The 25,143-nt window shown below is 39.3% G+C and overlaps 2 protein-coding genes across 2 annotated transcripts; one reads left to right on the top strand and one right to left on the bottom strand.

Moving 5' to 3' along the window:
• Nucleotides 1-1,798: 1,798 nt before the first annotated feature.
• Nucleotides 1,799-22,031, top strand: sctr (secretin receptor). Its single transcript, XM_059561486.1, has 13 exons — nt 1,799-2,031; nt 2,890-3,004; nt 10,081-10,176; nt 10,973-11,082; nt 11,337-11,446; nt 14,603-14,735; nt 14,846-14,999; nt 19,517-19,577; nt 19,784-19,853; nt 20,074-20,165; nt 20,409-20,547; nt 21,457-21,498; nt 21,710-22,031. Exons 1-13 carry the CDS (start codon nt 1,969-1,971, stop codon nt 21,860-21,862), a joined length of 1,338 nt encoding a protein of 445 aa, XP_059417469.1. The 5' UTR covers nt 1,799-1,968; the 3' UTR covers nt 21,863-22,031.
• A 1,346-nt stretch (nt 22,032-23,377) lies between these two features.
• LOC132152679 (voltage-dependent calcium channel gamma-like subunit) lies at nt 23,378-24,871 on the bottom strand. Its single transcript, XM_059561487.1, has 2 exons — nt 24,671-24,871; nt 23,378-24,321 (listed from the first exon to the last, which is right to left on the bottom strand). Exons 1-2 carry the CDS (start codon nt 24,689-24,691, stop codon nt 23,713-23,715), a joined length of 630 nt encoding a protein of 209 aa, XP_059417470.1. The 5' UTR covers nt 24,692-24,871; the 3' UTR covers nt 23,378-23,712.
• Nucleotides 24,872-25,143: the final 272 nt, after the last annotated feature.

Below are 25,143 nucleotides of genomic sequence, written 5' to 3' on the forward strand. Positions count from 1 at the left end.
TCCACAGTTTTCCCATTTGTCAGTGGCAGTGGGAGAATTTCATAACCCCCTCCATTGAAGTAGCTTTCTCTTTAACCGGTGGAAAAAAACTGCTCTCAGCAACTGTACAACAGCTCGATTATTTGGGAAAACCACAGGCTTGGCAACAATAGATATAATGTACAGTCGTGGCTAAAAGTTTTGAGAATTATATAAATATTAGTTTACTGCTTTTAGATCTTTGTTTCATTTGTATCTGTGATGTACTGAAATATAATTACAAGCACTTCATACGTTTCAAAGGCTTTTATCGACAATTACATGACATTCAACATTCAACATTCTGGTCCCCGAGCCACATCACTTTTGCCTTATGGCACGGTGCTCCATCGTGCTGGAAATGCATTGTTCTTCACCAAACTGTTGTTGGATTGTTGGAAGAAGTTGCTGTTGGAGGGTGTTTTGGAACCATTCTTTATTCATGGCTGTGTTTTTGGGCAGAATTGTGAGTGAGCCCACTCCCTTGGATGAGAAGCAACCCCACACATGAATGGTGTCAGGATGCTTTACTGTTGGCATGACACAGGACTGATGGTAGCACTCACCTTTTCTTCTCCGGACAAGCCTTTTTCCAGATGCCCCAAACAATCGGAAAGGGGCTTCATCGGAGAATATGACTTTGCCCCAGTCCTCAGCAGTCCATTCACTATACTTTCTGCAGAAGATCAATCTGTCCCTGATGTTTTTTTTTGGAGAGAAGTGGCTTCTTTGATGCCCTTCTTGACACCAGGCCATCTTCCAAAAGTCTTGGCCTCACTGTGCGTGCAGATGCGCTCACACCTGCCTGCTGCCATTCCTGAGCAAGCTCTGCACTGGTGGCACTCCGATCCCGCAGCTGAATCCTCTTTAGGAGACGATCCTGGCGCTTGCTGGACTTTCTTGGACGCCCTGAAGCCTTCTTTACAAGAATTGAACCTCTTTACTTGAAGTTCTTGATGATCCTATAAATTGTTGATTTAAGTGCAATCTTAGTAGCCACAATATCCTTGCCTGTGAAGCCATTTTTATGCAACGCAACGATGGCTGCACACGTTTCTTTTCAGGTCACCATGGTTAACAATGGAAGAACAATGATTTCAAGCATCACCCTCCTTTTAACATGTCAAGTCTGCCATTCTAACCCAATCAGCCTGACATAATGATCTCCAGCCTTGTGCTCGTCAACATTCTCACCTGAGTTAACAAGACGATTACTGAAATGATCTCAGCAGGTCCTTTATTGACAGCAATGAAATGCAGTGGAAAGGGTTTTTTGGGATTAAGTTTATTTTCATGGCAAAGAAGGACTATGCAATTCATCTGATCACTCTTCATAACACTCTGGAGTATATGCAAATTGCTATTATAAAAACTTTTCCAATTTCCAATATTTATGTAATTCTCAAAACTTTTGGCCACGACTGTAGGTACAAAAGATCGCAGAATTCAATTTATGAATGGATCCTAGCAACAACTTAGAAACATTACAACAGCCAATGACAAAGTGGGAAAATTCATAAGAACACCTTAGCAACCACCTAGGCTATATAGTGATGTATTAGAATCCAGCTATTACTGTTATACAATCACTCATGGGAAAGTGCATTATATCTTGTTTTATCTGTATCAAGTGCACGAAGGTTCACAGTGAGCCCACATTTCATAGTCATATTTTATCTGTGCGCAGTAAAAGAGAGCAGCAGATGGTTATGAGTAAATCAGAGGTTGTGCTGAGAGAGCCAAGCATCCGAGGGCAGGAACAGTCAGGTAGATCTTTGGAGGATCAGCAGTCGCACGTGGGCTGACCGGACGCGTTGCGCGCACATTCGTTCACTGCGCTCGAGCGTCGAGGAATGCGCGAGAGGAGATGAAACTTTCCCTCGGAGGGACCGAGCGCCAGGAGATTTTTCCATCACAAGACCGAGAATATTGCTGCCAGACGTTTTGTAAATGAAGATATCTGCCGTTATACACCTGGTTGCTCTCGCGGCTTTACTTCGCGCCTCTTCTCACGTGAGTTTAGAGCAGAAAGTTGAATTTGTTATACAGGCGACGCACTGCAGAAACAGTTTTATGATGCAAAGGTTATTCAATGTTCACTGATATATAGTTAACACAGAGAGGCATGTTTCACGTAGGTTGTAAAGTTGTGATTTGTTTATTAATTAATGAAAGAACAAACATACTAATATACATATGCTATTAAACTATATTGCTCTGGCCAAGATATATTTGTTGAGAAACGTTTGACAGCACTTCAATTAAAAACTTATCAGAATCGTCAGGTCTCAAATTAAAATCTACCTCGATATAAATGTATGTTAGTGTAATTTTACTAACTATTGCTATTACAAACATATGGTCAAACTATGAAACTATTATTTTCAGTATAAAAACATGATAATATTTATCATAGGCTATAATATATATACATTACTGTATTGCATTGTACTTTATATATACACTACTGGTCAAAAGTAAAAAAAATGTTTTTGGAAGTCTTACCTGTTTACAAAGGCATTTATTCAATCAAACATGTAAAACCAATAATATTGTGAAATATAATTGTAATTATTACAATGTTTTCTGTTTGAATATATTTAAAAGTTTAATTTATTTCTGTGATGCAAGGCTGAATTTTCAACATCACTCCAGTCTTTAGTGTCACATGATCCTTCGGAAATATTCCTATTTTTACAGTGTTTTTGATTAAATAAATGCAGCCTTGGTAAACATAAGAGACTTATTTATCCTAAATGTTTGCCTGGCAGTGAAGTCATAACTTCAGTCGAAGTCTTGTTTTATTTTGAGTTGTTTGTCTGCTGTACAGATTTTTGTTCGATACCAATATATACATATGTGCGTGTGAAGGTGTGTGCCATTCCTCCAGAATGTGACCTAAACTTCATGCTACTCAGAGAGGAGGAAAACTGCTACAACCTCATCTATCAAGAGAACTTGACAGAGACTGGGTCCACACGCACAGGCGAGCCACTACAGTCATTCTCTCTCTCATACACACACACACACACACACACACACACACACACACACACCTAATGAGATGATTGAGTTCATATAGAGGGCAGCTATTTTTGATATCCTAGAGTGTTTTCCACAAGCCTCCTTCATACACATCAAGACACCTAATGCCCTTTTATACTTGTCGTTTATGTGGACATACAAAATGATAAGTGTTTTTGTGTGTTCCTAAGAGGTGTAATGCGATATCAGGAGGGAAGTTTAGAGAATGGCCTCCATAATCCATATTCCATAAATCACGCCCTTATCAGATTATACTGTAGATATATAATGCCCTCCAGCGCAGTGAGGACACACACACTTGCTGGTCTAACTCCTGCACAACTATTGCCCACTCAGGATACAATGTAATGTGAGTGCACGTCTGTTGTTTTTAGTTGAGAGGGTCTATGTGTGTTCAAGTGACAGTCTCATAAACTCTAATGCCCTGTTTACACATTCAGTTCCTTGGAACGAAAAAGCGACCAGATTCAATGACAGTTGGTGATTTACAGTGTAATGATGTAATGTTGGCATGTCCAGCAATGTGTCAAAGTTGAGAAGAATTTATCTTTATGCAAATAAGCAGCAATGCTGTAGAGCTCTGCAGTGATGACGTATTTTTGTAGTTAAACACTGAAGTTCACATCACCCTGGTTCCCTTGACAAAAGGATTTTTTTTTTTATTGCATTATTGCGGAAAATAAGCTCTGTGACCAACAAAAGTTTATGATTCTTGCACTTTTTGTTCATCATGGTAATCTTCATAAATGAACACAACTTTTATGAATTTTGAAGCCTAAATACAATCGCCCTAAGTTAAAAGCTACACATAGGCTATAAATGAACTACACCACAGAATTTTTACATGATGATGTTTAATGTCCCTGAAAACCTCTGTAATGCCATTTAGACACTTGTTAGCAACCTCCTTTTTCAAAACAAGTAAAAAGCTTTAAAAAAAATCACAAGGTGGCATTACTGCTGTATTTTATGTTGTAGATTAAGATGTTAAAATATCTTGAGCTTGTGTTAAACGCAGACATTTTCCTGGCATTTAACCAAAAACAACAACAACATAAAAACAAACCTTGGCTTCAGGAAGATGAAACACAAAAGTCCTAAAATGTTAACTTGTTTCCAGGTACATGTCCAGGTTAACTTATCATTTTTCATCACAAAAATCCTCAAACACTCAGTTGATAAATTTAAACCTTGCTTACACGTGGTTATCTATCAGTTCCAAAGATGCTGTCTTGAGTTAGTTAGGTCAACCCAGAGTTGGAAACTTACAGTAGGACCTCTTCAAGCACCCACACTTATGGCCACAGAGCAAGACTCTGTTCTCAACACAGCATTGAATTCAAGAGTCATCATGAAAACAGTCAAAAGCTAAGAAGAAATGACCATCTTCTTTCTTCTTCTCTTGTGTAATTGCAGTGTGCTTTCTTAGTTTATAATCCCACCTACTGGGCAGTGGTGGTTACATTCAGAGAGACTTACTGTACATACGCCAGCAGTTACCTCATATATATATATAAGGTATATATATATATATATTATCAATATACCTAGTTATTAAGGTTATATGAGCTAACTTACCCGTGAACTTAACTTTCACATAATCTGCTTTATGGAATACCCTTCATCAGCAGGAAGAACCACTCTCAGACCCTCGACAATAAAACTGTCTGCGTGAACAGGCCTTAAAGTTTCTCACTCTGTAAGCATAAATCCTTTCTCAAAATATTGTCTGTCCTTACATGCACAGGAAACAGTCAATACAGGCCTGTCAACACAGCCACATCACAATAACATTGCAACGCTGTACAGATCTCTTTTGGTCCTCACAACCTCTCCTCTCCATATTTCACTGGAGAAACCGAAAAAGATTTACAACTCCAAGCAACTTTTCCTGTCATTAATCAGACTGAGAGAGCAAGAGACAGCAAAAGGGGCAATAGAAGAGAAAGACTGTGCCATTCATCAGAGAGATAGAGAGAGAGCAAGAGAGAGAACAAAAAACAAGTTCAAGGAAGAACGTAAAAAGATAAAGATACATAAAAACTTTAGCTGAAAGCAAATTCCTTTTTTTAACATTTTAGTTAGTTGCAACATGTCTACATGTTTAGTTGAACTACTAAAATCTAAACTAAAAATAAAATAAAATGTAAATAAATAATATAGACATATATAAAAAAAATAATACCAATGATAACAATACACAACCAAAATACTTTATTACTGACAAATTATTTAAAACCTAAAAAAAAAAAAAAAAAAAAAAAAGTAAAAACCTTTCAAAATATAAATAAAACTATAATAGGGTATTAATGCTAGTAAAATGTCATTGATCTAATTCCCTTTCAAATGTTCTTTCACTTTGTCTATGGGAAAACCACTCTTTACACTGGTACTGAAGTGCCTTCTTCAGCACTGTAGTGTGTGTAGACCAGGTGAGACTCTAACTGATGTCAACGCCAAGGAACTTAAAGCTGCTTACCCGCTCCACAGTTGTCTTTTCAATGGGGATGGGTGTGTGTTCTCTGCTCTGTTTCCTGAAATCCACCACCAGCTCCTTGCTCTTGAGTGAGAGATGGTTCTCCTGACACCATTTAGTCAGGGTGCTCACCTCCTTTCTGTAGGCCGTCTCATCGTTGTCGGTGATCAGGCCTAGCACCGTTGTATCGTCAGCTAATTTGACGATGACGTTGGGGCTGTGTGTGGCTGCCCAGTCATGTGTGTACAGGGAGTACAGTAGTGGGCTGAGGGCACGGCCCTGAGGAGCACCAGTGTTGAGGGTCAGCAGGGATGAAGTATTGTTACCTATTCTTACCACCTGACTTCTGACTGTCAGGAAGTCCAGGATCCAGCTGCACAGAGATCTGTTTAGTCCCAGAGTCTGGAGCTTCGCAACAAGTGTGGCAGGCACTATGGTGTTAAATGCTGTAGTCCACAAACAGCATTCTCACATAGGTGTTCTTGTTCTCCAGGTGGGAAAAAGCAGTGTGTAGGTTGAAAGCAATAGCAGCATCTGTAGAACGTTTGCTACGATATGCAAATTGTAGCGGATCCAGTGAGGCAGGCAGAACACAGCAGATTTAGTCTCTGATGAGTCTCTCAAAACACTTGCTGAAGATAATAGTAACAGGCCTCCAGTCATTTAAGCATGTGATTTTATTTTTCTTTGGTATGGGCACAATGGTGGATTTTTTGAAGAATGAGGGAACCACAGACAGACAGAGGGAGAGGTTGAAAGTATCTGTGTAAACACCAGCTAGTTGGAATGCAAATGCTCAGAGCACAGGGCCTGGGATGCCACCAGGACCCGCAGCCTTGCACAGATATTCACCCGTCGGAAGGATCGCTACATCCGTGACAGAGACGGTGAGTGCACTCACATCTTCTGCAGCAGCCGCGGGTGCACTCTCTGTCCCAGTCCCATGTCCCAGTCTACGTGATCAAAACAGTCCTGTAGTACAGCGTCATCAGAATATTCTCCTTCAATGATGAGGATAATGTCTTCGCTGATTCTGGACTACGACGCAAAAGAGGAAGGAAGAAGCTCATGCTGCAGCTCGCCACCATTGAAGAACCCCGGCAAAGGATGAAGCCAGAAGCCTTCCCCTGCGGCTATCTGGCACAATAAAAGGGGATATTTCTGAGCAAGTTTCCTAGCGACATATGCCACGTTTCCACCGAAATTACCCGGAACATTTGTACCAGGAACTTTTTTCCCCTAGGAACTTATTTCCCTCCAGACCTGTTGCTTTCTGCGTTTCCACCGCGGTGTAAAGTACCAGGAAGATTAGGCAAACAGACTGGTGACGTAGTTCTGCACGCGTTTCTCAATACAAAGTACGCTGATTTTGGACGTGCATCCTCTGTATTTCAGACTTTGTGCCTTCTACTCGGGAGTGTGATGTCCGCGACGACGCAAATCCGGTAAATCTGTAAACAGCAGCGTACTTGATAACTTCAGTCAGCTGACCATGGCTACTGCAATTTTCCCCTCTGTATATTTACAATAAAACGAAATAGGATAGATGGGACCTATACTTGCTTAAATTCAATCAAATGTCATGAAGTCTTTGGCGGAAAGCTGAAGGTGATTGCTGATAAGCTGTCCCAATCAGTGGCGCCTGCACAATCCAATCACGTTTGAGAGGTAAACAACAAATTGAGGGTTTCCGTCCGAGATTTTTCTTTTTTCCATCCACACGGAGACACGTTTCTGTGAATACCAAAATTTTTATCGGATAGGCGTTTTGTCCACACGGATCCGGCATTTTGGAAGAGTGAAACCAATGTTTTTTGAAAACGAGTCCCAGAGTGGATAAATTTGAAAACCCCGCCTTTGCGTTTTCGTCTGGATGGCAAATCCGTATATGTTCTGAAACGATGAAGTCATCAGCCCACGTTTCGCCCCTAGTCAGACACGGCTATGTCACGTAACAGCAACAAAAACATGAAAAAACACTGAACGATTGTCTTTTTATTAACTTACATTAACACAGATTAATAAATGTATTGTTTCAGGTTCGTTTGTGTACCACACGTAAGGTTTATGAGCATAGTCTATGTCTTCTTCTCCGTTTTAAGTGTATCGCTGTGGCAGAATTACAGCACCACATGCTGGTCTGGCATGTATTCTACATCGTTTGGGTTTCGTGTGGACGCGGATATTTCTTGAGACGAGGTAAAAAAAGATCGGATTGGGGAAAGCTCCGTCTCCTTGTGGATGGGGCATGATTTGGACCCCCAGACAGAGCTGTGGAGCCTTCATGTCTGGAGCCCCGATGGAAGCCTATGCAGCTCCCAAATAGACACCATTTCAGAGGCTAGAGCACCGTCTATGAGATTAAATGGTCAGTCTTCTGTGACTGGTGGGAAGCACAAAGCTTGGCCCTGTTTCTTGTGATGTGTCCCAAGTGCAGACTTTTTTGCAGGAGTTGTTGGACAATGAGTGTGCCCTTTCCATGCTCAAAGTTTATGTGGCACCTATCGCAGCGAATCATTCCCTTGAAGCTAGCCAGTCAGTCAGCAGAAACAACTTGGTCATTAAGTTCTTGAAGGGCGTCCAGGGATTGAATCCTCCTAGTCCTCCGACTGTGCCAAATAGGACTTGTTCATAGTCCCGAGGGCCCCTAAGGACTCCTCCCTTTGAGCCGCTCCATTCGGCAAATCTGTGGCCCATGCTGCTTAAGACTGCCCTCATTTTGGCATTAGTGTCGGTTAAGCGAGTGGGTGACCTGCCAGTACTGTCAATCAGTGCTTTCTGTCTGGATGTTGGGCCTTGTGACTGTAAGTTCATCCTCCAGCTAAGACAAGGTTATGAGCCTAGGTTCTCTCATTTCCATTTAGAGCCCAGATAATTATCCTTATAATGCTCCCCACTCTGGACAGTGAGCAGGGTCCCAATCCACTCTGCCTGGTTAGGGCGCTTAGAGTGTATATTGAACGCTTTGGTCTTTTCAGACGATCAGAGCAGCTATTTTTTGTCTGCTTTGGAGGCTGCTGTAAAGGGCTACCAGTTACCAGTTATGACAATCATGATGCGTCGCCATGGAAACGAGGGGTCAGTTAAAATATTTGTAATTTACGCGTGAAAGGGTTGATTTAAATATATATATTTTCTTACTAAAAAACAATAGCCCAAGTTTAGTAAACATTTTTTATTGAGACTATAAAAAATAATTCTGCATGTATTTTTAGGTGTGCCAGCTGCCACTGTGGGTGGCACAGGCTCACCCTGGCACACCCGTGGACGCTGGTTGGTCTCGCCATCCTTTTGTAAAAATTCTATTTTTAGACATCTACAGCACTCCGGTTACTGATGTAACCTCGGATCCCTGAGATAAGGGAACGAGCATTGTCACTTGCCATGCTACAGGCTGCATGCGAATCGATGACTGTCGCTTCAGTTGAATGATTCTGATTAAATGATGCTCTGAGCCGACTTATATAGAGGTCGGCCACGCCTATTAAGTCAGGCTAGAGTACCATTTGTTGGTGCAGCTACACAAATGTGGACAATCAGGCTTCAAAACCAGTGTAAATAGAAGTTTCCCATACACAATGCTCGTTCCCTTATCTCAGGGAACTGAGGTTATGGCGGTAACCGGAGCATTTATGAATCTTTTACATTTACATTTATTCATTTAGCTGACGCTTTTATCCAAAGCAACTTACAATTGCTATATATGTCGGAGGTCGCACGCCTCTGGAGCAACTAGGGGTTAAGTGTCTTGCTCAGGGACACATTGGTGTCTCACAGTGGATTCGAACCCGGGTCTCTCACACCAAAGGCATGTGTCTTATCCACTGTGCCAACACCACCCCATCTTAATCTTAATTTGAGGACATAATGATCATTCCGTAATCTTATCAAATCTGAAAAGCGGTATAAGAACACCTTTATGGACACCTACATTAACATTAACAGACATATGGTCACCTTTAACAGCTTCTACTATTCTCCTACTTATAGTAGCTTCTTTATTCAAGCATCACTGTGAAATATTTGTAGTATTTACACCAAATTACAAAGAAACTTTCTTGTAACACATTGAACTGAACATGAAATGTTGTTGTAGAAACACTTTTAAATTTAGGCTACATCATACATACATGTTTGCATCTGTAAATAAATAATATTATTTTTAGCTGTTTCAGCTCATTTGAATGCTGTTTGGCTCTGTGCTCATGGCTCACAGTCACCATTCCAGTTCATCACAAAGGTGTTCAGTGGGGTTCAGGTCTGGGTTTTGTGCAGGCCAGTCACATTAATCTCTATCAGAGTCAGTAACCCATTCCTTTATGGGCACTGTTTTGTGCACGGAGGCAAATCACTATGCACACACAAATGTAAAAAAACACTACTCACACGTATAGAAAAGTCTGCTCACAACATTTTCAGGATTTTACATTTTAGTACTTTAGTAGAGCAATAATTAGATATGAAAGATATAATAGCATAATATGTTTGCAGTTATCACACTGTTCAGATTCACTCTTAATTCTGTTGTTCTCCACCTTCAGGTTGCAGTGCTTTATGGGATGATCTGAACTGTTGGCCTCATGCTGAAGTGGGAGAGACTGTGTCTCGGCCGTGCCCCAATTTCCTTCGGGTCAAAGGTCAGGTGCATACATACGTGCAGTTTTTACATACAAGCTTTTGTATTTGTGAATTCAGTATTGTTAAACCCATCAAGCCTGAAAAAATAAAAAAATAATAATAAGTCCGGAAAATCTTTCAAATAATTAATTGTTTATTGAAACAATGAATTAGTTTATTGAACCTTTAGACAATATTGAAAACAACACAAACAAAATTGCATGTGTCTTTTTTTGTGTAATATTTGATACAACAGACTTTTATGACTCATATAGTGACAATATAACAATGCAATACAACGATGATTGAGAGGTAAACAAATAAACATTTCTCAAAAGCCTGATTGATCATATTTGATACATTTAAACAAGATTTTTCTCAAAAATATGTATTAAAAAATAAAGTAAACCTTAGTTGCTTCAGTCCAGTAAGTGTTCAACTTGAAATATTATTAACAATATAAACGTCTTTCTTAAGTTTACTTTATAAAAATCTGTAAAGATTTCACAGCAAATGAACCCCAACCTTTACAATTATACTTAAAGTCCTTTTACTTGCTGAAATGTCTGAACTATAGCAGTCAGATGACAGAAGGCATGTAGTAGATTGTGAGCAGCTTTCTCAGCAAGTTTTGATCATGTTAGAAATTCATGTATCAAATATGATAAAGCAGACTTTATTTATAGTGAAAATTAACAACACAATGAATGATTATGGGAGCTGTATATGATTACGGACTTAACGGATAATGGATAAACTGTTGGACAGGCCTGTAATTTCGTTGTCTGTTGTTTGTCTCATGTTTGTTGTCCACAGGAGCTGTGATGAAAAACTGCACTGAGAATGGCTGGTCTGAAATCTTTCCCTCATACGAACTCGCCTGTGCCCATGGGCTCAATAACAGCTTTCAAATTCCCAATGACTTGGTACTATTGAAAAACATGTTATGCTTCATTTCTATATTCATATGCTTTCGAAGAAACTAACAAACATGACATTTCACTTAAGAACAGATTACAAGTTAAAGAGAAAAAAACAGTAAATGCATGTACAAGGGACAGCGTAACAATAGCTTCTCGTCTTCATTTCACTGAACCAGTAACACAGACACTCACTGAAACACAATAAGTACTTTAAAATGTAAATGTCACATAATATGAATTGATCTGTCGTCTCATAGGTGCTGGTCTCATATGAGTATTTCTTTTATGTGAAGATCCTGTATTCTGTGGGATACGCCGTCTCTCTTGTCTCACTCAGCATTGCCCTCACAGTGTTGTGTGTGTTCAGGTAACAGACTGTGTGTTCACATTATGAACATATCAAGTGTAATAATAACACTGAGCAGCAAAAAAAATGCAGTTGCTAAGATGTTCTTTCAGTTGTTAGGGTATTGCTGGGGTAGCTGCTAGGGTGGTTGCATTGCATTGTTCAGACTGTCAGTCCAAATACAATTTTTGTGCATATCCGATTGGAATCTGATCATATTTAGTCTGAAAAAAAAATCAAAAACAAAAAGAATTTCCTATGAAATCCACTTTACTAGGCACAAGAAAAAAAGGTTTCAATAGCTATGTTTACATCCGCATTTTTATGTGTATTTTGGGCTATTGCATAAAAACGCTGAATTGAAATGCCAAGAAGCACATAAATTAAAAAAATATGCAACTGAAAAAATGCACATAAACAACGATGGAAACACATTTACCGAATAAATTCCATGATGCACATCAAAAAAGCCACGTGACTTTGTGAGATGGAACACATAACTGGACTAACCATCTCGTTGCACAGCATCTGAAATATTGTTTTGGTCATTCTGAAATGCCTGAGCCAAAGTCTGTCGTCAAAAAGTATTTTTGCAAACATAGCTTAATATATTCTGATCTTTAGATATGGCATAAATTCCACTTTTAACATACTTTAAGCATACCTGCAGAATTCGGAAATTCTGAGAAAAGTCAGAATTGCGGGATAGAAATTCAGAATTGTGAGAAAAATGTCAATTCTGAGTTTATATCCTGTAATTCTGTATTGTGAGATAAAAATATAAATGCCATTACCTTTTTTATTCTCTGGTGGAAACAGAAATATATCTGTATATGATTATTTTGCCTGTTTTTTATTCTACTAAACAAAAATAGTGTTCATAGATCAAAAAGTGTGAGTTGAGTTAGGCATTTTGGGTTAGTGAAGTACCTATGCACAATACTAAGGATACTCGATTTAGCAAACACCGCTAATGAAGAACAAAAACAACAAATAGCAATAATACACTTACACAAACTTTCATATCCCAAAAAATAGGAAATTACAGTTCATGTTAAACACACATAAACCATTCCAATTAATTTTTAAAAGCAACACACAATCAACCCTCAGTAAGTGTGCAGCTCTCACAGAAATCCTCGAGCACAGAGAAACTGTCCTCCAGTGCTTGTTCGGTTTGTGATAACAATTGTAAATCATACAAAAAGAAGTTAAAATTACAACCCGAATTCCGGAAAAGTTGGGACGTTTTTTAAATTTTTAATAAAATGAAAACTAAAAGACTTTCAAATCACATGAGCCAATATTTTATCCACAATAGAACATAGATAACATAGCAAATGTTTAAACTGAGAAAGTTTACAATTTTATGCACAAAATGAGCTCATTTGAATTTTGATTTCTGCTACAGGTCTCAAAATAGTTGGGACGGGGCATGTTTACCATGGTGTAGCATCTCCTTTTCTTTTCAAAACAGTTTGAAGACGTCTGGGCATTGAGGCTATGAATTGCTGGAGTTTTGCTGTTGGAATTTGGTCCCATTCTTGCCTTATATAGATTTCCAGCTGCTGAAGAATTCATGGTCGTCTTTGACGTATTTTTCGTTTAATGATGCGCCAAATGTTCTCTATAGGTGAAAGATCTGGACTGCAGGCAGGCCAGGTTAGCACCCGGACTCTTCTACGACGAAGCCATGCTGTTGTTATAGCTGCAGTATGTGGTTTTGCATTGTCCTGCTGAAATAAACAAGGCCTTCCCTGAAATAGACGTTGTTTGGAGGGAAGCATATGTTGCTCTAAAACCTTTATATACCTTTCAGCATTCACAGAGCCTTCCAAAACATGCAAGCTGCCCATACCGTATGCACTTATGCACCCCCATACCATCAGAGATGCTGGCTTTTGAACTGAACGCTGATAACATGCTGGAAGGTCTCCCTCCTCTTTAGCCCGGAGGACACGGCGTCCGTGATTTCCAACAAGAATGTCAAATTTGGACTCGTCTGACCATAAAACACTATTCCACTTTGAAATAGTCCATTTTAAATGAGCCTTGGCCCACAGGACACGACGGCGCTTCTGGACCATGTTCACATATGGCTTCCTTTTTGCATGATAGAGCTTTAGTTGGCATCTGCTGATGGCACGGCGGATTGTGTTTACCGACAGTGGTTTCTGAAAGTATTCCTGGGCCCATTTAGTAATGTCATTGACACAATCATGCCGATGAGTGATGCAGTGTCGTCTGAGAGCCCGAAGACCACGGGCATCCAATAAAGGTCCCTTACGCACAGAGATTTCTCCAGTTTCTCTGAATCTTTTGATGATGTTATGCACTGTAGATGATGAGATTTGCAAAGCCTTTGCAATTTGACGTTGAGGAACATTGTTTTTAAAGTTTTCCACAATTTTTTTACGCAGTCTTTCACAGATTGGAGAGCCTCTGCCCATCTTTACTTCTGAGAGACTCTGCTTCTCTAAGACAAAGCTTTTATAGCTAATCATGTTACAGACCTGATATCAATTAACTTAATTAATCACTAGATGTTCTCCCAGCTGAATCTTTTCAAAACTGCTTGCTTTTTTAGCCATTTGTTGCCCCCGTGCCAACTTTTTTGAGACCTGTAGCAGGCATTAAATTTTAAATGAGCTAATTAAGTGGATAAAAGTGTAAAATTTCTCAGTTTAAACATTTGTTACGTTATCTATGTTCTATTGTGAATAAAATATTGGCTCATGTGATTTGAAATTCCTTTAGTTTTCATTTTATTAAAATTTAAAAAACGTCCCAACTTTTCCGGAATTCGGGTTGTAAAATAGCTCTCATTCTGAGCAGAGAACACGGAAGATGGAAAGTATCCCGACATCGTAGCAAATTTGTCTGAGCCTAAACCGTGGCTCTGCTGAACTCTGTGACATCAGCCAAAGAATTCTGCCATTCGTGTTCCAAGTTCTACGCTACAGTTACTTGTACAGGCTGGCTTTGGGATGATGAAGATGTTTAACCTTTAGACGTTTACATTCGGATGCGTTTAGAAAATGTCTAGTTTAGAAAAATCCCACATGCCACACTGAATTAAACACATTTTTATTTACACGCTTTGTATGTTTTATTCGTTTAAAATGACTCATCCTCTCTCTAAATCTCTTTCCATCCCAACCCCCGTCCCTCCTTCAGGAAGCTGCACTGCACTCGTAATTTTATCCACATGCAGCTTTTTTTGTCCTTCATCCTGAGAGCCATCTTCATCTTCATCAGAGATGCTGCGCTGCATTACTCACAGGAGTATTACCACTGCAACTCTCATCCGGTACACATGCATAAACAACCACACGACACATTAACACATGATATTCTGCATCATAAAGAAAAGTGCAGATAAGCTCTCTTAGCTGATGTGTTTCCGGGGTTTCCCCTCAGCCTGGCTGCAAAGTGGCACTGTTCCTGTCTAATTACTGCATCCTGGCAAACTACAGCTGGCTGCTGGTGGAAGGACATTATCTTCACAGCCTCATAAACCTTTCACTGCGTTCACAGAAGAAACGTCTGCACTGGTACATCCTGCTTGGCTGGGGTAGGTTCCTTTCTCTTGGAAGTATTGTGACACTTTGTGGTTTCCAAATGTTAGTGGATAATGTTGATAATTCATGTCATTCTCTGCACCTGCACTCATAAAAAGAAAGGTTAATTTAAAGATATAGCGAACCTTTCCATTGCACAAAAGGTTCTTTAAATTAATAAAATGTTCTTTACATTAAGAATAACATGGTTCTTTGAAGAACTGTTCACTGAAAGGTTCTTTGGGGAACCAAAAAGGTTCTTCTATGGCATCTTCAATGCAAAACCCCCTTTATTTTTAAGTCTGTGGTTCCTCTGCTATAGGATACCTTTGTGAACTTAAGGAGAACTGATTTCATACATCCAATAAAAATCATCACAAAACCAGCAGACTAAAGGACACGGTGTTCATTCTGAGAAAATCTCTAGTAACATTTAGCACAAACAAAACTTGCCTTGATATTTTGTTATTTAATTCCGTGAAATGGGGTAATTTTTAATGTGCCTTAAGTGTTCAAGCACTTTCTGAGGTGAATATAAATAATTTTGTTTGTTTGTTAAACAATGAATGAAGAAGATTATATGGTTGAACATTCTAGTGTTTACATTAGGATCTTCACTGTATGGCCCCATACCGAAATGTAATATTGCCCTATATGAAAGAGTGATATTGCCTTAGCTATATGTTAACGATCTGTACCTTCTCTGGGTAGATAAACATAAGTTTATAACCTATATACAATCCACATACAATACTTTACAATAGTCCCGACTGGAAAAAGCAAAGGCATTAATAACCTTCTCTAAGTCTTTCCTTGACTGAATAGGCTTTAGTCGAGCAATAGACCTAATATGGAAAAAACTCTTTACGCATAATAACGCATTAATCTGCTTGTCAAATTTCAGCTCTTGGACAAACACCACACCTAAGTTCCTTATTTGGTCATGGCAATAATTGGACCATGAACCCAAATATGTGGACATATCTAAACATCCTTTGGCAGTGCCAAAAACATAATCTCAGTTTTACTCTGGTTCAACTGAAGCATATTTTGAGTCATCCAGCTCTTAACCTCCTCTAGACATGCAAATAGCAAATTAGAACCATTGTTCTCTCCCACTCTCATACTGTAGGTAAATAGATCTGTGTATCGTCTGCATACAAATGGTAAGACATGCTGTATTTTTTTAAATTAAGCCCTGGGGCAACATATGCAAGGAAAATAAAATAGGGCCAATAACAGAACCCTGGGGGACCCAACAAATAACAGGCGCTGCCGTTGAAACAAAGTTACCATACCTTACAGAGAATGATCTATTTGACAGAAAAGACTTGAACCACTCTAAAACCATGCCACTAATTCAAGTTAAATGGGATAACCGCTTTATAAGAATCAAGTGGTCTATTGAGTCAAAAGCTGCACTTAAGTCAAATAAAATCAGAGCTGCTGTGTTGCCTGCATCTCTGATTATACGAAGGTCATTAACCACTCTTAAAATTGCAGACTGAGTGCTGTGACCTGCCCTTAAACCGCACTGAAATTTGTCTAAGATCTCATACCTACTTAAAAATTACATTAACTGTGAATAAACCACCTTCTCTAAAACCTTTGATAGACATTGTAGTTTTGAGATGGGCCAATAATTCTTCAGTTCTATAGGGTCTAAATTAGGCTTTTCAATAAGTGGCTGAATAACTGCCTGCTTAAGGCCTGTTGGAACAACTCCATTATGAAGACTAATGTTGACAATAGAAGTAATACTTGGCCCAACAACACCAACCATCTCCTTAAGAAGGTGTAAAGGAACCACATCGCAACAACCAGGTGTAGGCTTCAAACACATAACGATGTCTATAACATAACTGCAGGGGCATTATATTTCTGTGCAATGACACTCGAGAAGTAATTTTTTTTCCTTGCAGTTCTCACAGCAGCCTGATAAATTGAAGTGAAACCTGTAGCTTATCCTTTCTCTATTTCCGTTCAGCCTTCCTGCATTCCTGCCTTTAGAGAACAAGTATAGTTATTAAGCCGTGGATTTGGATTAAGTTTAGGTTTCCTAAATTTATATTGGGCCACTACATCTAAGATCTCGGAGCAAAAAGAATTGAACAATATCAACAGCTCATTTGGGCCCACAGAGGGAGAAGGTGATTCAATCTATCACCAATGGATCCACCAGCTCCTCCAGGCTCCCTCGTCCCTCCGGCTCCACCTTGGTCGGGCGTCGACCCGCCATCGCCTCTGGACTCCTCTCCTCTGGCTGCGCCTCATCGCTCAGTCCCACTGGCTTCATTGGGCTCCTTCCTCCCGCCAGCTCCACCTTCACTCTGGCTCTGCCTCGGATCTCTGGATCTCCACCTTGGTCGCCAAAGACCTCGGCATCCCCCTGGCCAGTGATGGAGTACACGAGTCCTGGACTCGGACTCAAGTCCGACTCGAGTCACTATTCTTTGGACTCGAGTCCGACTCGAGACTCCATTCTCTGGACTCGTGACTCGACTTGGACTCGCGGACTGATGACTCGTACTTGGACTCGGACTCGAGGATATATAAAATCGGACTTGAGCATTCATCACGTTGTTTTTGACTAAATATGTTATATAAAAAAAATTATATAAGGTGTTACACTTTTCCTGTTTCGTGCCCAAGACCGACCGGGATCTATTTTTTCCCTCACAGACACTGCTACCGCTCGCTCTCTTTGCTTGACAGGACACTCACTGACGTCACTCACTTTACGCTCGTGCATGATTCGCGGGCTAAATGTTTACATTTGGAAAATATGGATCGTGAACTTTGCCTACACGAATTTTGCATCTAATGCCGGAAAGAGCAGCGCTAAATGTTGTGTGTGTAATCGCACAATCGGGGAAAAGACTGGGACAACTTCAAACTTTAACAGACACCTGTCACGGATGCACCCAGAAAAGTAAGTAAAATGCTTTCCATTGGCTAACGTTAGCTTTTAAAAAAACTATTAGTGACTAATGCATATATGATAATAAACACATTGCTTTCTGACCAGTCGCGTGCCGTCACACACTTGAACTCTTAAAAACGCACTCACGATAAATCACTCGGTCACTCACACACAAACACTCTCTCTCTCTCTCTCTCTCTCTCTCTCTCTCACACACACACACACACTCTCTCTCTCTCTCTCGGCATATTGTATTGATTTTTATGTTTTAAGTATCTTTAAAATACAGTGTCCTGTAATATGCACGTTTTTTTTTTCGCCGAGTGTATTTCTGTAATACAGTGTTAAAGGATTAGTTCACACAAAAATGAACATTTCCTAATCATTTAATCCTCCCAATGCCATCCAGGATATTTATGGCTATTTTTCTTCAGTGGAAAATAAATTATGTTTTTTAAGGAAAACATTTCAGGATGTTTTCTTCATATAATGGACTTTAATCCCTACCAACTCAGTTGGTTGCTATTGTTTCCTCAAAAAAAACTTAAAATCTTTTCCAATACTGGACTCGAGACTCGACTCGGACTCGAACTCTGGTAATGGTGACTCGACTCAGAATCTTCTTTGGTGACTTGGACTTGGACTTGGACTCGGACTCGAACTCGAACACTGGGACTTGAGGCTCGACTCAGACTCGACAGTTGGTGACTCAACTACAACACTGCCCCTGGCTCATTGGCTCTCTGCCTTGGGCTCCTCCTCCATGGCTCCTTCCTCTGTCGGCTCCACCATGTGTGTCGACATCATGGCTGTAGACTAGGTCCAGCTGGACTCCTCCTGCTCCAAGCCCCTCCTGTCTCCTCCGTGGTCTCCACCAGTCATCCTCCTCCCGTATATCCGTCCTCCTCTGGAACCTACTGCTTAGTACCCACCCGTGCCCCCCATTCTGTTGTTACTATGGCGCGAGGACCTAACTTCTGGGAGGGGGCATTATGTCAGAGTTATGGACTGTGTTTTTGCTCCCTGTGACCCAGTTTCTTTCTCTTGTTGATTGTTAATTTGATTCCAGGTGTGTCTAGTCATTACTCCCTCAATTGTCTGTGTATTTAAGGTCTTGTTCATTTAGTTAGTTTTGTCAGTTCTGGACGTCCTTTCATATGTTGCTGTGTCTCCAACGTTGCCCTTGTGAATTGATAATTAAAGACTGTGGTTTGAAGCTATCTCCATGTCTGCTTGTTCTGTGCTCCGAGTGAATTGTGAAGTCTTGAACTAGGCATAATCATTTAATTCAGAACATTTAAGATGAACAACGACATTGATTAATTAAAAATAAGCAACTAGTTAAGAGACCCTATAAAGTGTTACCAAATTTTTGTTCATATTCTTCTAAACTTCTACTGAACTACTACCAAACAAATTTATTTTGTTTGATTTCATCTCAGAGTTCAAAAACAGTTTCACTTGTCAGAATTCATGTAAACTTGAACAGTAAAAAAACAAATACAGAGAAATATCATTGCATTTTTCCTGCATTTGCATGGATACAAATGAAAATAAAGGGAATGCAAATTCCTGATATACAATTAAAGCTTAATTATGTTCCCACAGGGATCCCAATGATCATTATTATCAGCTGGAGTTTGGCCAAATACCTGCACCAGGATGAAGGGTATGTTCATAAACATTCAAAAATAGTGGGTAAAAGTATTATACTATTTTAAGTCTGTTCTCTTGGGGGACTTTCTTTGTTTATACCAACCTCATTTGGACAACGACAAAAGATTATTTATTATATTGGTATTATGTAAGAGAGGCTATTTTAAACCAGCATGGCTGTGCATGAGAACACAGTATGTTTTGTGTGTGTGCTGTCAGATGCTGGGAGACGAGAGATCATGGCTGGATATGGTGGATACTGCGAGTTCCAGTCATCATTTTTATCACAGTAAGTAAACTTTTCAGTTCAGTTTGATTTGGCCAGCTTCTGGCCTATTCTCTCAGATTTAAACACTTATTTTTTTACTTTCAAATGTCTCTGTTTACAATGTTCTTAAAGAATTATTCATAATACTGTCATGCCATGTTTATAATATTTTTTGAAATATCCAACAGCTTATGGAACAATGAATAGTTATTTTAATTATCTCAAGGGAACTGTCTTTCAGGTAAACATGCTGTTTTTTCTGAGTATAATACGGACATTAGTGGCTAAACTGAAAGCTCCTGACATGCATGGAAATGAAATCAGTCATCACAGGTGAGAGAAAATAACACGTTTGAGTGATAACAAACTGACCTGCAAAAATAATGACAGTGACAAAAATAAAATGCCTTTTATGGAAAGTAATTTTCTCCTCTTTTTTTTTTTTTTTTTTTTTTTTTTTTTTAATTTGTACGGCAAGGGTCACAGAAATTACACCGTCCAGTTTTATATGATTGAAAAATAAGCGAGTGTGTAAAACAGATGTAGAACTCTTACTCATCCATTTTTGTTGTGTAGGAAGCTGGCGAAATCTACATTTCTCTTAGTGTCGCTGTTTGGACTGCAGTATGTGCTCTTTGCCTTTTTCCCTGATAGAGTGAGCGTGCTAACCTTCAAAATCTGGAATGTTATTGAGCTAGCATTAGCATCCACACAGGTAATGATGTACAACACAACATCTCTCCTTCATACACACTCATTTGTTTCAAAGTAGTTTTACAGATATTCATGATGTTTATTATATCTTCATAGCTTATGGCTCATTTGGCAGATTCAAGCTTATGGATAAGAGATCATTTACATTTTGTGATTATGCAAGCAATCAAGCAGTTGAGATATGCTATACAGTATATCGCTCTGGGTGTATATGTATACAACTTTTTGTTCGCACATACATTTATGCATACTGTATATACATTTTGTTACAAAAAAATCTGTCACTTGATATTTTCTGTATTGTATACTTTATATCGCTTTACATTAGTGTAGTGTATGTACTGTATGCTGATAAAGTTGGAATATTCTTACATATCCAACTTTATAAGGAGTGGGGTAAAATGGTAACCTTTTACAATGAAATGATAAAAACAGGCAGTTGAGATTTGCTATATAATATATATTGCTTTACGTGAGTGTAGTGTTTGTGGATGAATTTGGATTTAATATATGTACTAGTTTATATATAGAGCTATGCGATAATATAGTTTACATATTTGCAGCACTATAAACAATCATGCAGCCGAGAAAGTGAGGGTACTGTATGTATGCTGATAAAGTTAGGTTCATTATATATATAGTTTATATATAGAGCTCTGCGATACTACAGTTTACATTTTTGCAACGATATAAACAGTTATGGAGTAGATGTTCATCTTATAGTAAATATAGCTTGAGTGTACTGTATGTACACAGGTAAAGTAGGTTATACCGGTACCTTATAGACTTTAGATGTGCTTCAAGAACAGGAACATTTAAAAAACGTTTTGTAATTAATACTCTCTCTGGCTTTATAAAATTAACCCTCGTTGCCTTTTGGTTCTGTTTCATGTTGTGTTTGATATTACAGGGCTTTATTGTGGCACTGCTGTACTGTTTTTTGAATGGAGAGGTGAGTGAATTAAAAAGAATTGAAATTGGAATCAAATTACCTTAGGTTATGCTTTCCAGAGACGGACTGAGTTTAATTCATCACACATTTCCTGCACATTTTAGACACACTTGTCATTATCGGAACCCATTCTAGGCATACAAAGCAGGACGGTCCTGTTTAACGTTTCACTGGTAAATTTTAACAACTATTGACCTTTAACTTTTGACAGGTACAATATGAAGTCCAAAGACGATGGAGACGGTGGCGCCTGAAGCAGCATTTCCATGGTGATCCCAGGGTGCATCACAGCTCCCTGAGTAACAGTGGCCTGCCGCTGACACAGGTCTCACTGCTGACACGTCCCAGCACACAGACCACCTGACCTCAAGCACCCAACACCACCGGAGATCACTCATGCCACAATCCAACAGCTAAAATCATAACACATGCATCCCCCATTTACCCAATCCCTCCGGCCAACTAAAACAACACACTCCAACAGAAAAGCTTCATGGCCATAACAAACTCTCACATTCAACTACATTTTGCATTCTTGTACTACATTCGCCTGGTTGTCATTGTCACGTGAATGTTCCTGCATTGCGTCACTGCCATTCATAAATCTCTCCCATGGCCTCATGGGATAGTAATGAGTCCATTGCATGCACACTTCAGAATCACGCAGGAAGTAGAAGGTCATCTGATACTTTTTTGCCTTCTCTATTGTGAAATTGGACATACTACTTTAGTCACATACTGTTTTTCACCTACTATGTAGTAGGGAAGTATGTGGTTTCGGATGCAGCTTTTATTACCTGAATGGACATACTTATAGTGTTGTAAAAATGCAAGTGTTTACAAGAGCTCTATTTTGATTTTCAGTACTTTGTATTTTAAAATAAACTTCTAAGTGTCTGTTCAGTAGTCTCTATAATAGATTACACAGTTTAGTAATTGTTCTGCTTCTGATTAATTTATAAAAGTTAAAAATGTTGTACAAAATAAACATACTTCTCTTTGTGCCAATAAATGTGCACCACTTTATGTTTTACTACCAAATGTAATAGGCTATCTATTTATTATGAATATTTAACTTAACACGGGAAAAATTTCTATGACTTCTTGCGAGATTTCAGCAAATAGTCTCACAATTTATTTCCAAAACAAGATGCATGATGAGATTCACTTAGCCTCAATCAATGTTCTGGAGTGGTATGGATTTTTTAATACCTGGGATATTCTTTGCACACATACTTCCTGTTGTGTGCACGCACTCTCAAGTGGCCAAGACTGCAAGTGTGGGTATTTGGAAAAGCCCTTTGTTACGAAGTGGACCAAGAACCCTGAAAAGGTGGATCTTGTTCTGATGGCAGTGTTTACACTTATTCAAGTGTACACTAACAGAGCAATCGCACCAGATTTCTTTTTAATCAAACCAATTCAGCCAAGTGTGAACACACCCTTAAAGGAAATTGAGCACGTAAATTGTTTTGGGAGGTGGGAAATCTTCATGTTTTGGCAATGGTAAATTCATCCCCTTGTTCATCTATGTGTAAATATTGAGATGATGCCTTGGACACCTATTATCCGTGTATTGTGCTGTGAAATATATAGCGAGTTGTGGGAAAACATTGTAAAGAAAATAAAAATATTGTTATTAAATTAACTGATCCCCTTAAGTATTAAAAATACTGTAAAATGGTCTGTTCAATGATGACAAAGAGAGAATTCTCTCTTAAATAAAATATTAAGACCAACTAAAGATCATGGTTTGTCAGAGTAAGTTGTCAACTGCTAGTCATCAATAATATTAATTACATAAAATAATAATAAAAAGATGGCAGAATGAAACAATCTGCTGTGAAAGCAGTATTTATGATAAAAATACAACCAAACAAACTAGTAAAACATTTATTTCCACACCAGGCCTGCACTAATTTTCAAGTTTACAGACATTTCTTCCAAACCTAAAACACAACGCAAAGCAATGTGTAATTCAAAACCCAGGTAAAACACCTGTGAGAAATTATAATGGAACATTCCTTCATATTAACATTGGTACATTTGGCCTTTTCAGAAGGTTCCTCATTATTTATAAATCTTAAAAATTACTTCTCTGTATTGATGCAAAAGAATGCAGATACAGAGCAGAGCTGCTTGAGATGAACCGTCAGTGGCTTCTTATGCAGCTTCTCCAAGTATTAAAGATTATTGTTTGTGTCGGCCTTATTTCTACAGTTTGTCAGGATGTCCACTGAGCAGCAGCGGTTCAATATGCTGGATGTGCCGTGCTGCCATTCCATTGAGGAAGAACAGGAAGGTGGCAGTGAACTGGCACCAGAAGGTCAGAGTAAACCCAAAGAGCGTTGCAGATGCCCCTAACAGGAGTACAAAAGTTGCGACCCCTCCGGCAGCCATCAAACCCGCCAGCAGCACCAGCCATGCCCCGAGGGTCCAGCGTTGACCGGAGTCCCTCCCTTCGCTGGCCTGTGACATCACAAGCAACTCAAGCCCGAATATGGCACTGACCACAGCCAGAGTAATCACAGAACGACACGCAGCCAAGCCCACGCCCAGACCATCCACCCCTGCCTCCTCCAGGTGTCTAGTGCAGTTAGAGGATGCTTTAAAACTCTGGGACCCCAACACAGAGCCCTGCTGCTCCTCCAGTGAGCAGAAATACCACAGGCCCAACATACGGCGGCCGGCGAGCAGCCAGTGACCATCACACACAGCAATAGATGAGAGGATGACAGACAGAAATGTACACAGGATAATAAGACCGCGGCAAAATAAGTCTAGAAAAAGAGGAGTGGACTTCCCACGTGGAACAGCCCCGACCTGGAGAGAAACAAGAGTTATCAGAAGAAATCTGATCCACATACATCAACATCAGATCCTGCTGGCCACTTAGATTATGCCCTTTCTGAAGACTGAACACTGCTAGACTGCTGGAAAATTCAATTGTTTTCAATCTGTTTAACTCATATAGGATATTATACGTTTTTTTCTGCAAAAAACTAACTTTTCCCTTCTCACAACCAGTAAACAACGCTTCATTTTTAGTCTAGGCGCTGAATATTATAGTAGCTTATCTTACCTTTTCATCCCAAGTAAATGAATGATTCCACTCTAAAGAATAACATAAACGTCAAATAGCCTAAACATTTAAAATACATAAAGGAATTACCCTGATTTTTATTGCCGTCATATTGAGTTCAACGAGACGTAAAGCTCAGACCAGGAGAAGCGAGACGAAGAAGCCAAGTCAACTCCAGTCGAAAGTACAGTATGATGTTAGTGTAACATTAACTGGCGTCGGTCAGCAGAAGTTCAGTCTTCAAACCTGCCCCTCCCGGCTTTCTCCTTAGACACGCACATCACGGGCGCTTCGTGTTAGTTTTCCGGTCCCGGAGGTGTTCGGTTTCTTCAAATTTGGCCATTTTCATCAAAGGGATTTTTATTACAACTAATATATTTAGTTTAATATATATATATATATATATATATATATATATATATATATATATATAAAGGTAGCAAAACTTTGGAAAGTTTATAATATGCATTCTATAATATAATAGGCATAGGAATACATGAATTCATCTTTTTATTGTCACCGTTATGCATACATTAAATTTTTAACCTTGTCCCACAGGCAAT

The sequence above is a fragment of the Carassius carassius genome, chromosome 11 (assembly GCF_963082965.1).
Source record: "Carassius carassius chromosome 11, fCarCar2.1, whole genome shotgun sequence".
NCBI classification, from domain to species: Eukaryota; Metazoa; Chordata; class Actinopteri; order Cypriniformes; family Cyprinidae; genus Carassius; species Carassius carassius.

Bases quoted from the DNA above. Each gene is read 5' to 3' on its own strand.
- sctr (XM_059561486.1), top strand. From the start codon at position 1,969: ATGAAGATATCTGCCGTTATACACCTGGTTGCTCTCGCGGCTTTACTT. The intron at 11,447-14,602 runs GTAACAGACTGT...TCCCTCCTTCAG, and splicing joins ACAGTGTTGTGTGTGTTCAG to GAAGCTGCACTGCACTCGTA. The intron at 14,736-14,845 runs GTACACATGCAT...GTTTCCCCTCAG, and splicing joins ACCACTGCAACTCTCATCCG to CCTGGCTGCAAAGTGGCACT.
- LOC132152679 (XM_059561487.1), bottom strand. From the start codon at position 24,691: ATGACGGCAATAAAAATCAGG. The intron at 24,322-24,670 runs GTAATTCCTTTA...GTTTCTCTCCAG, and splicing joins TGACGGCAATAAAAATCAGG to GTCGGGGCTGTTCCACGTGG.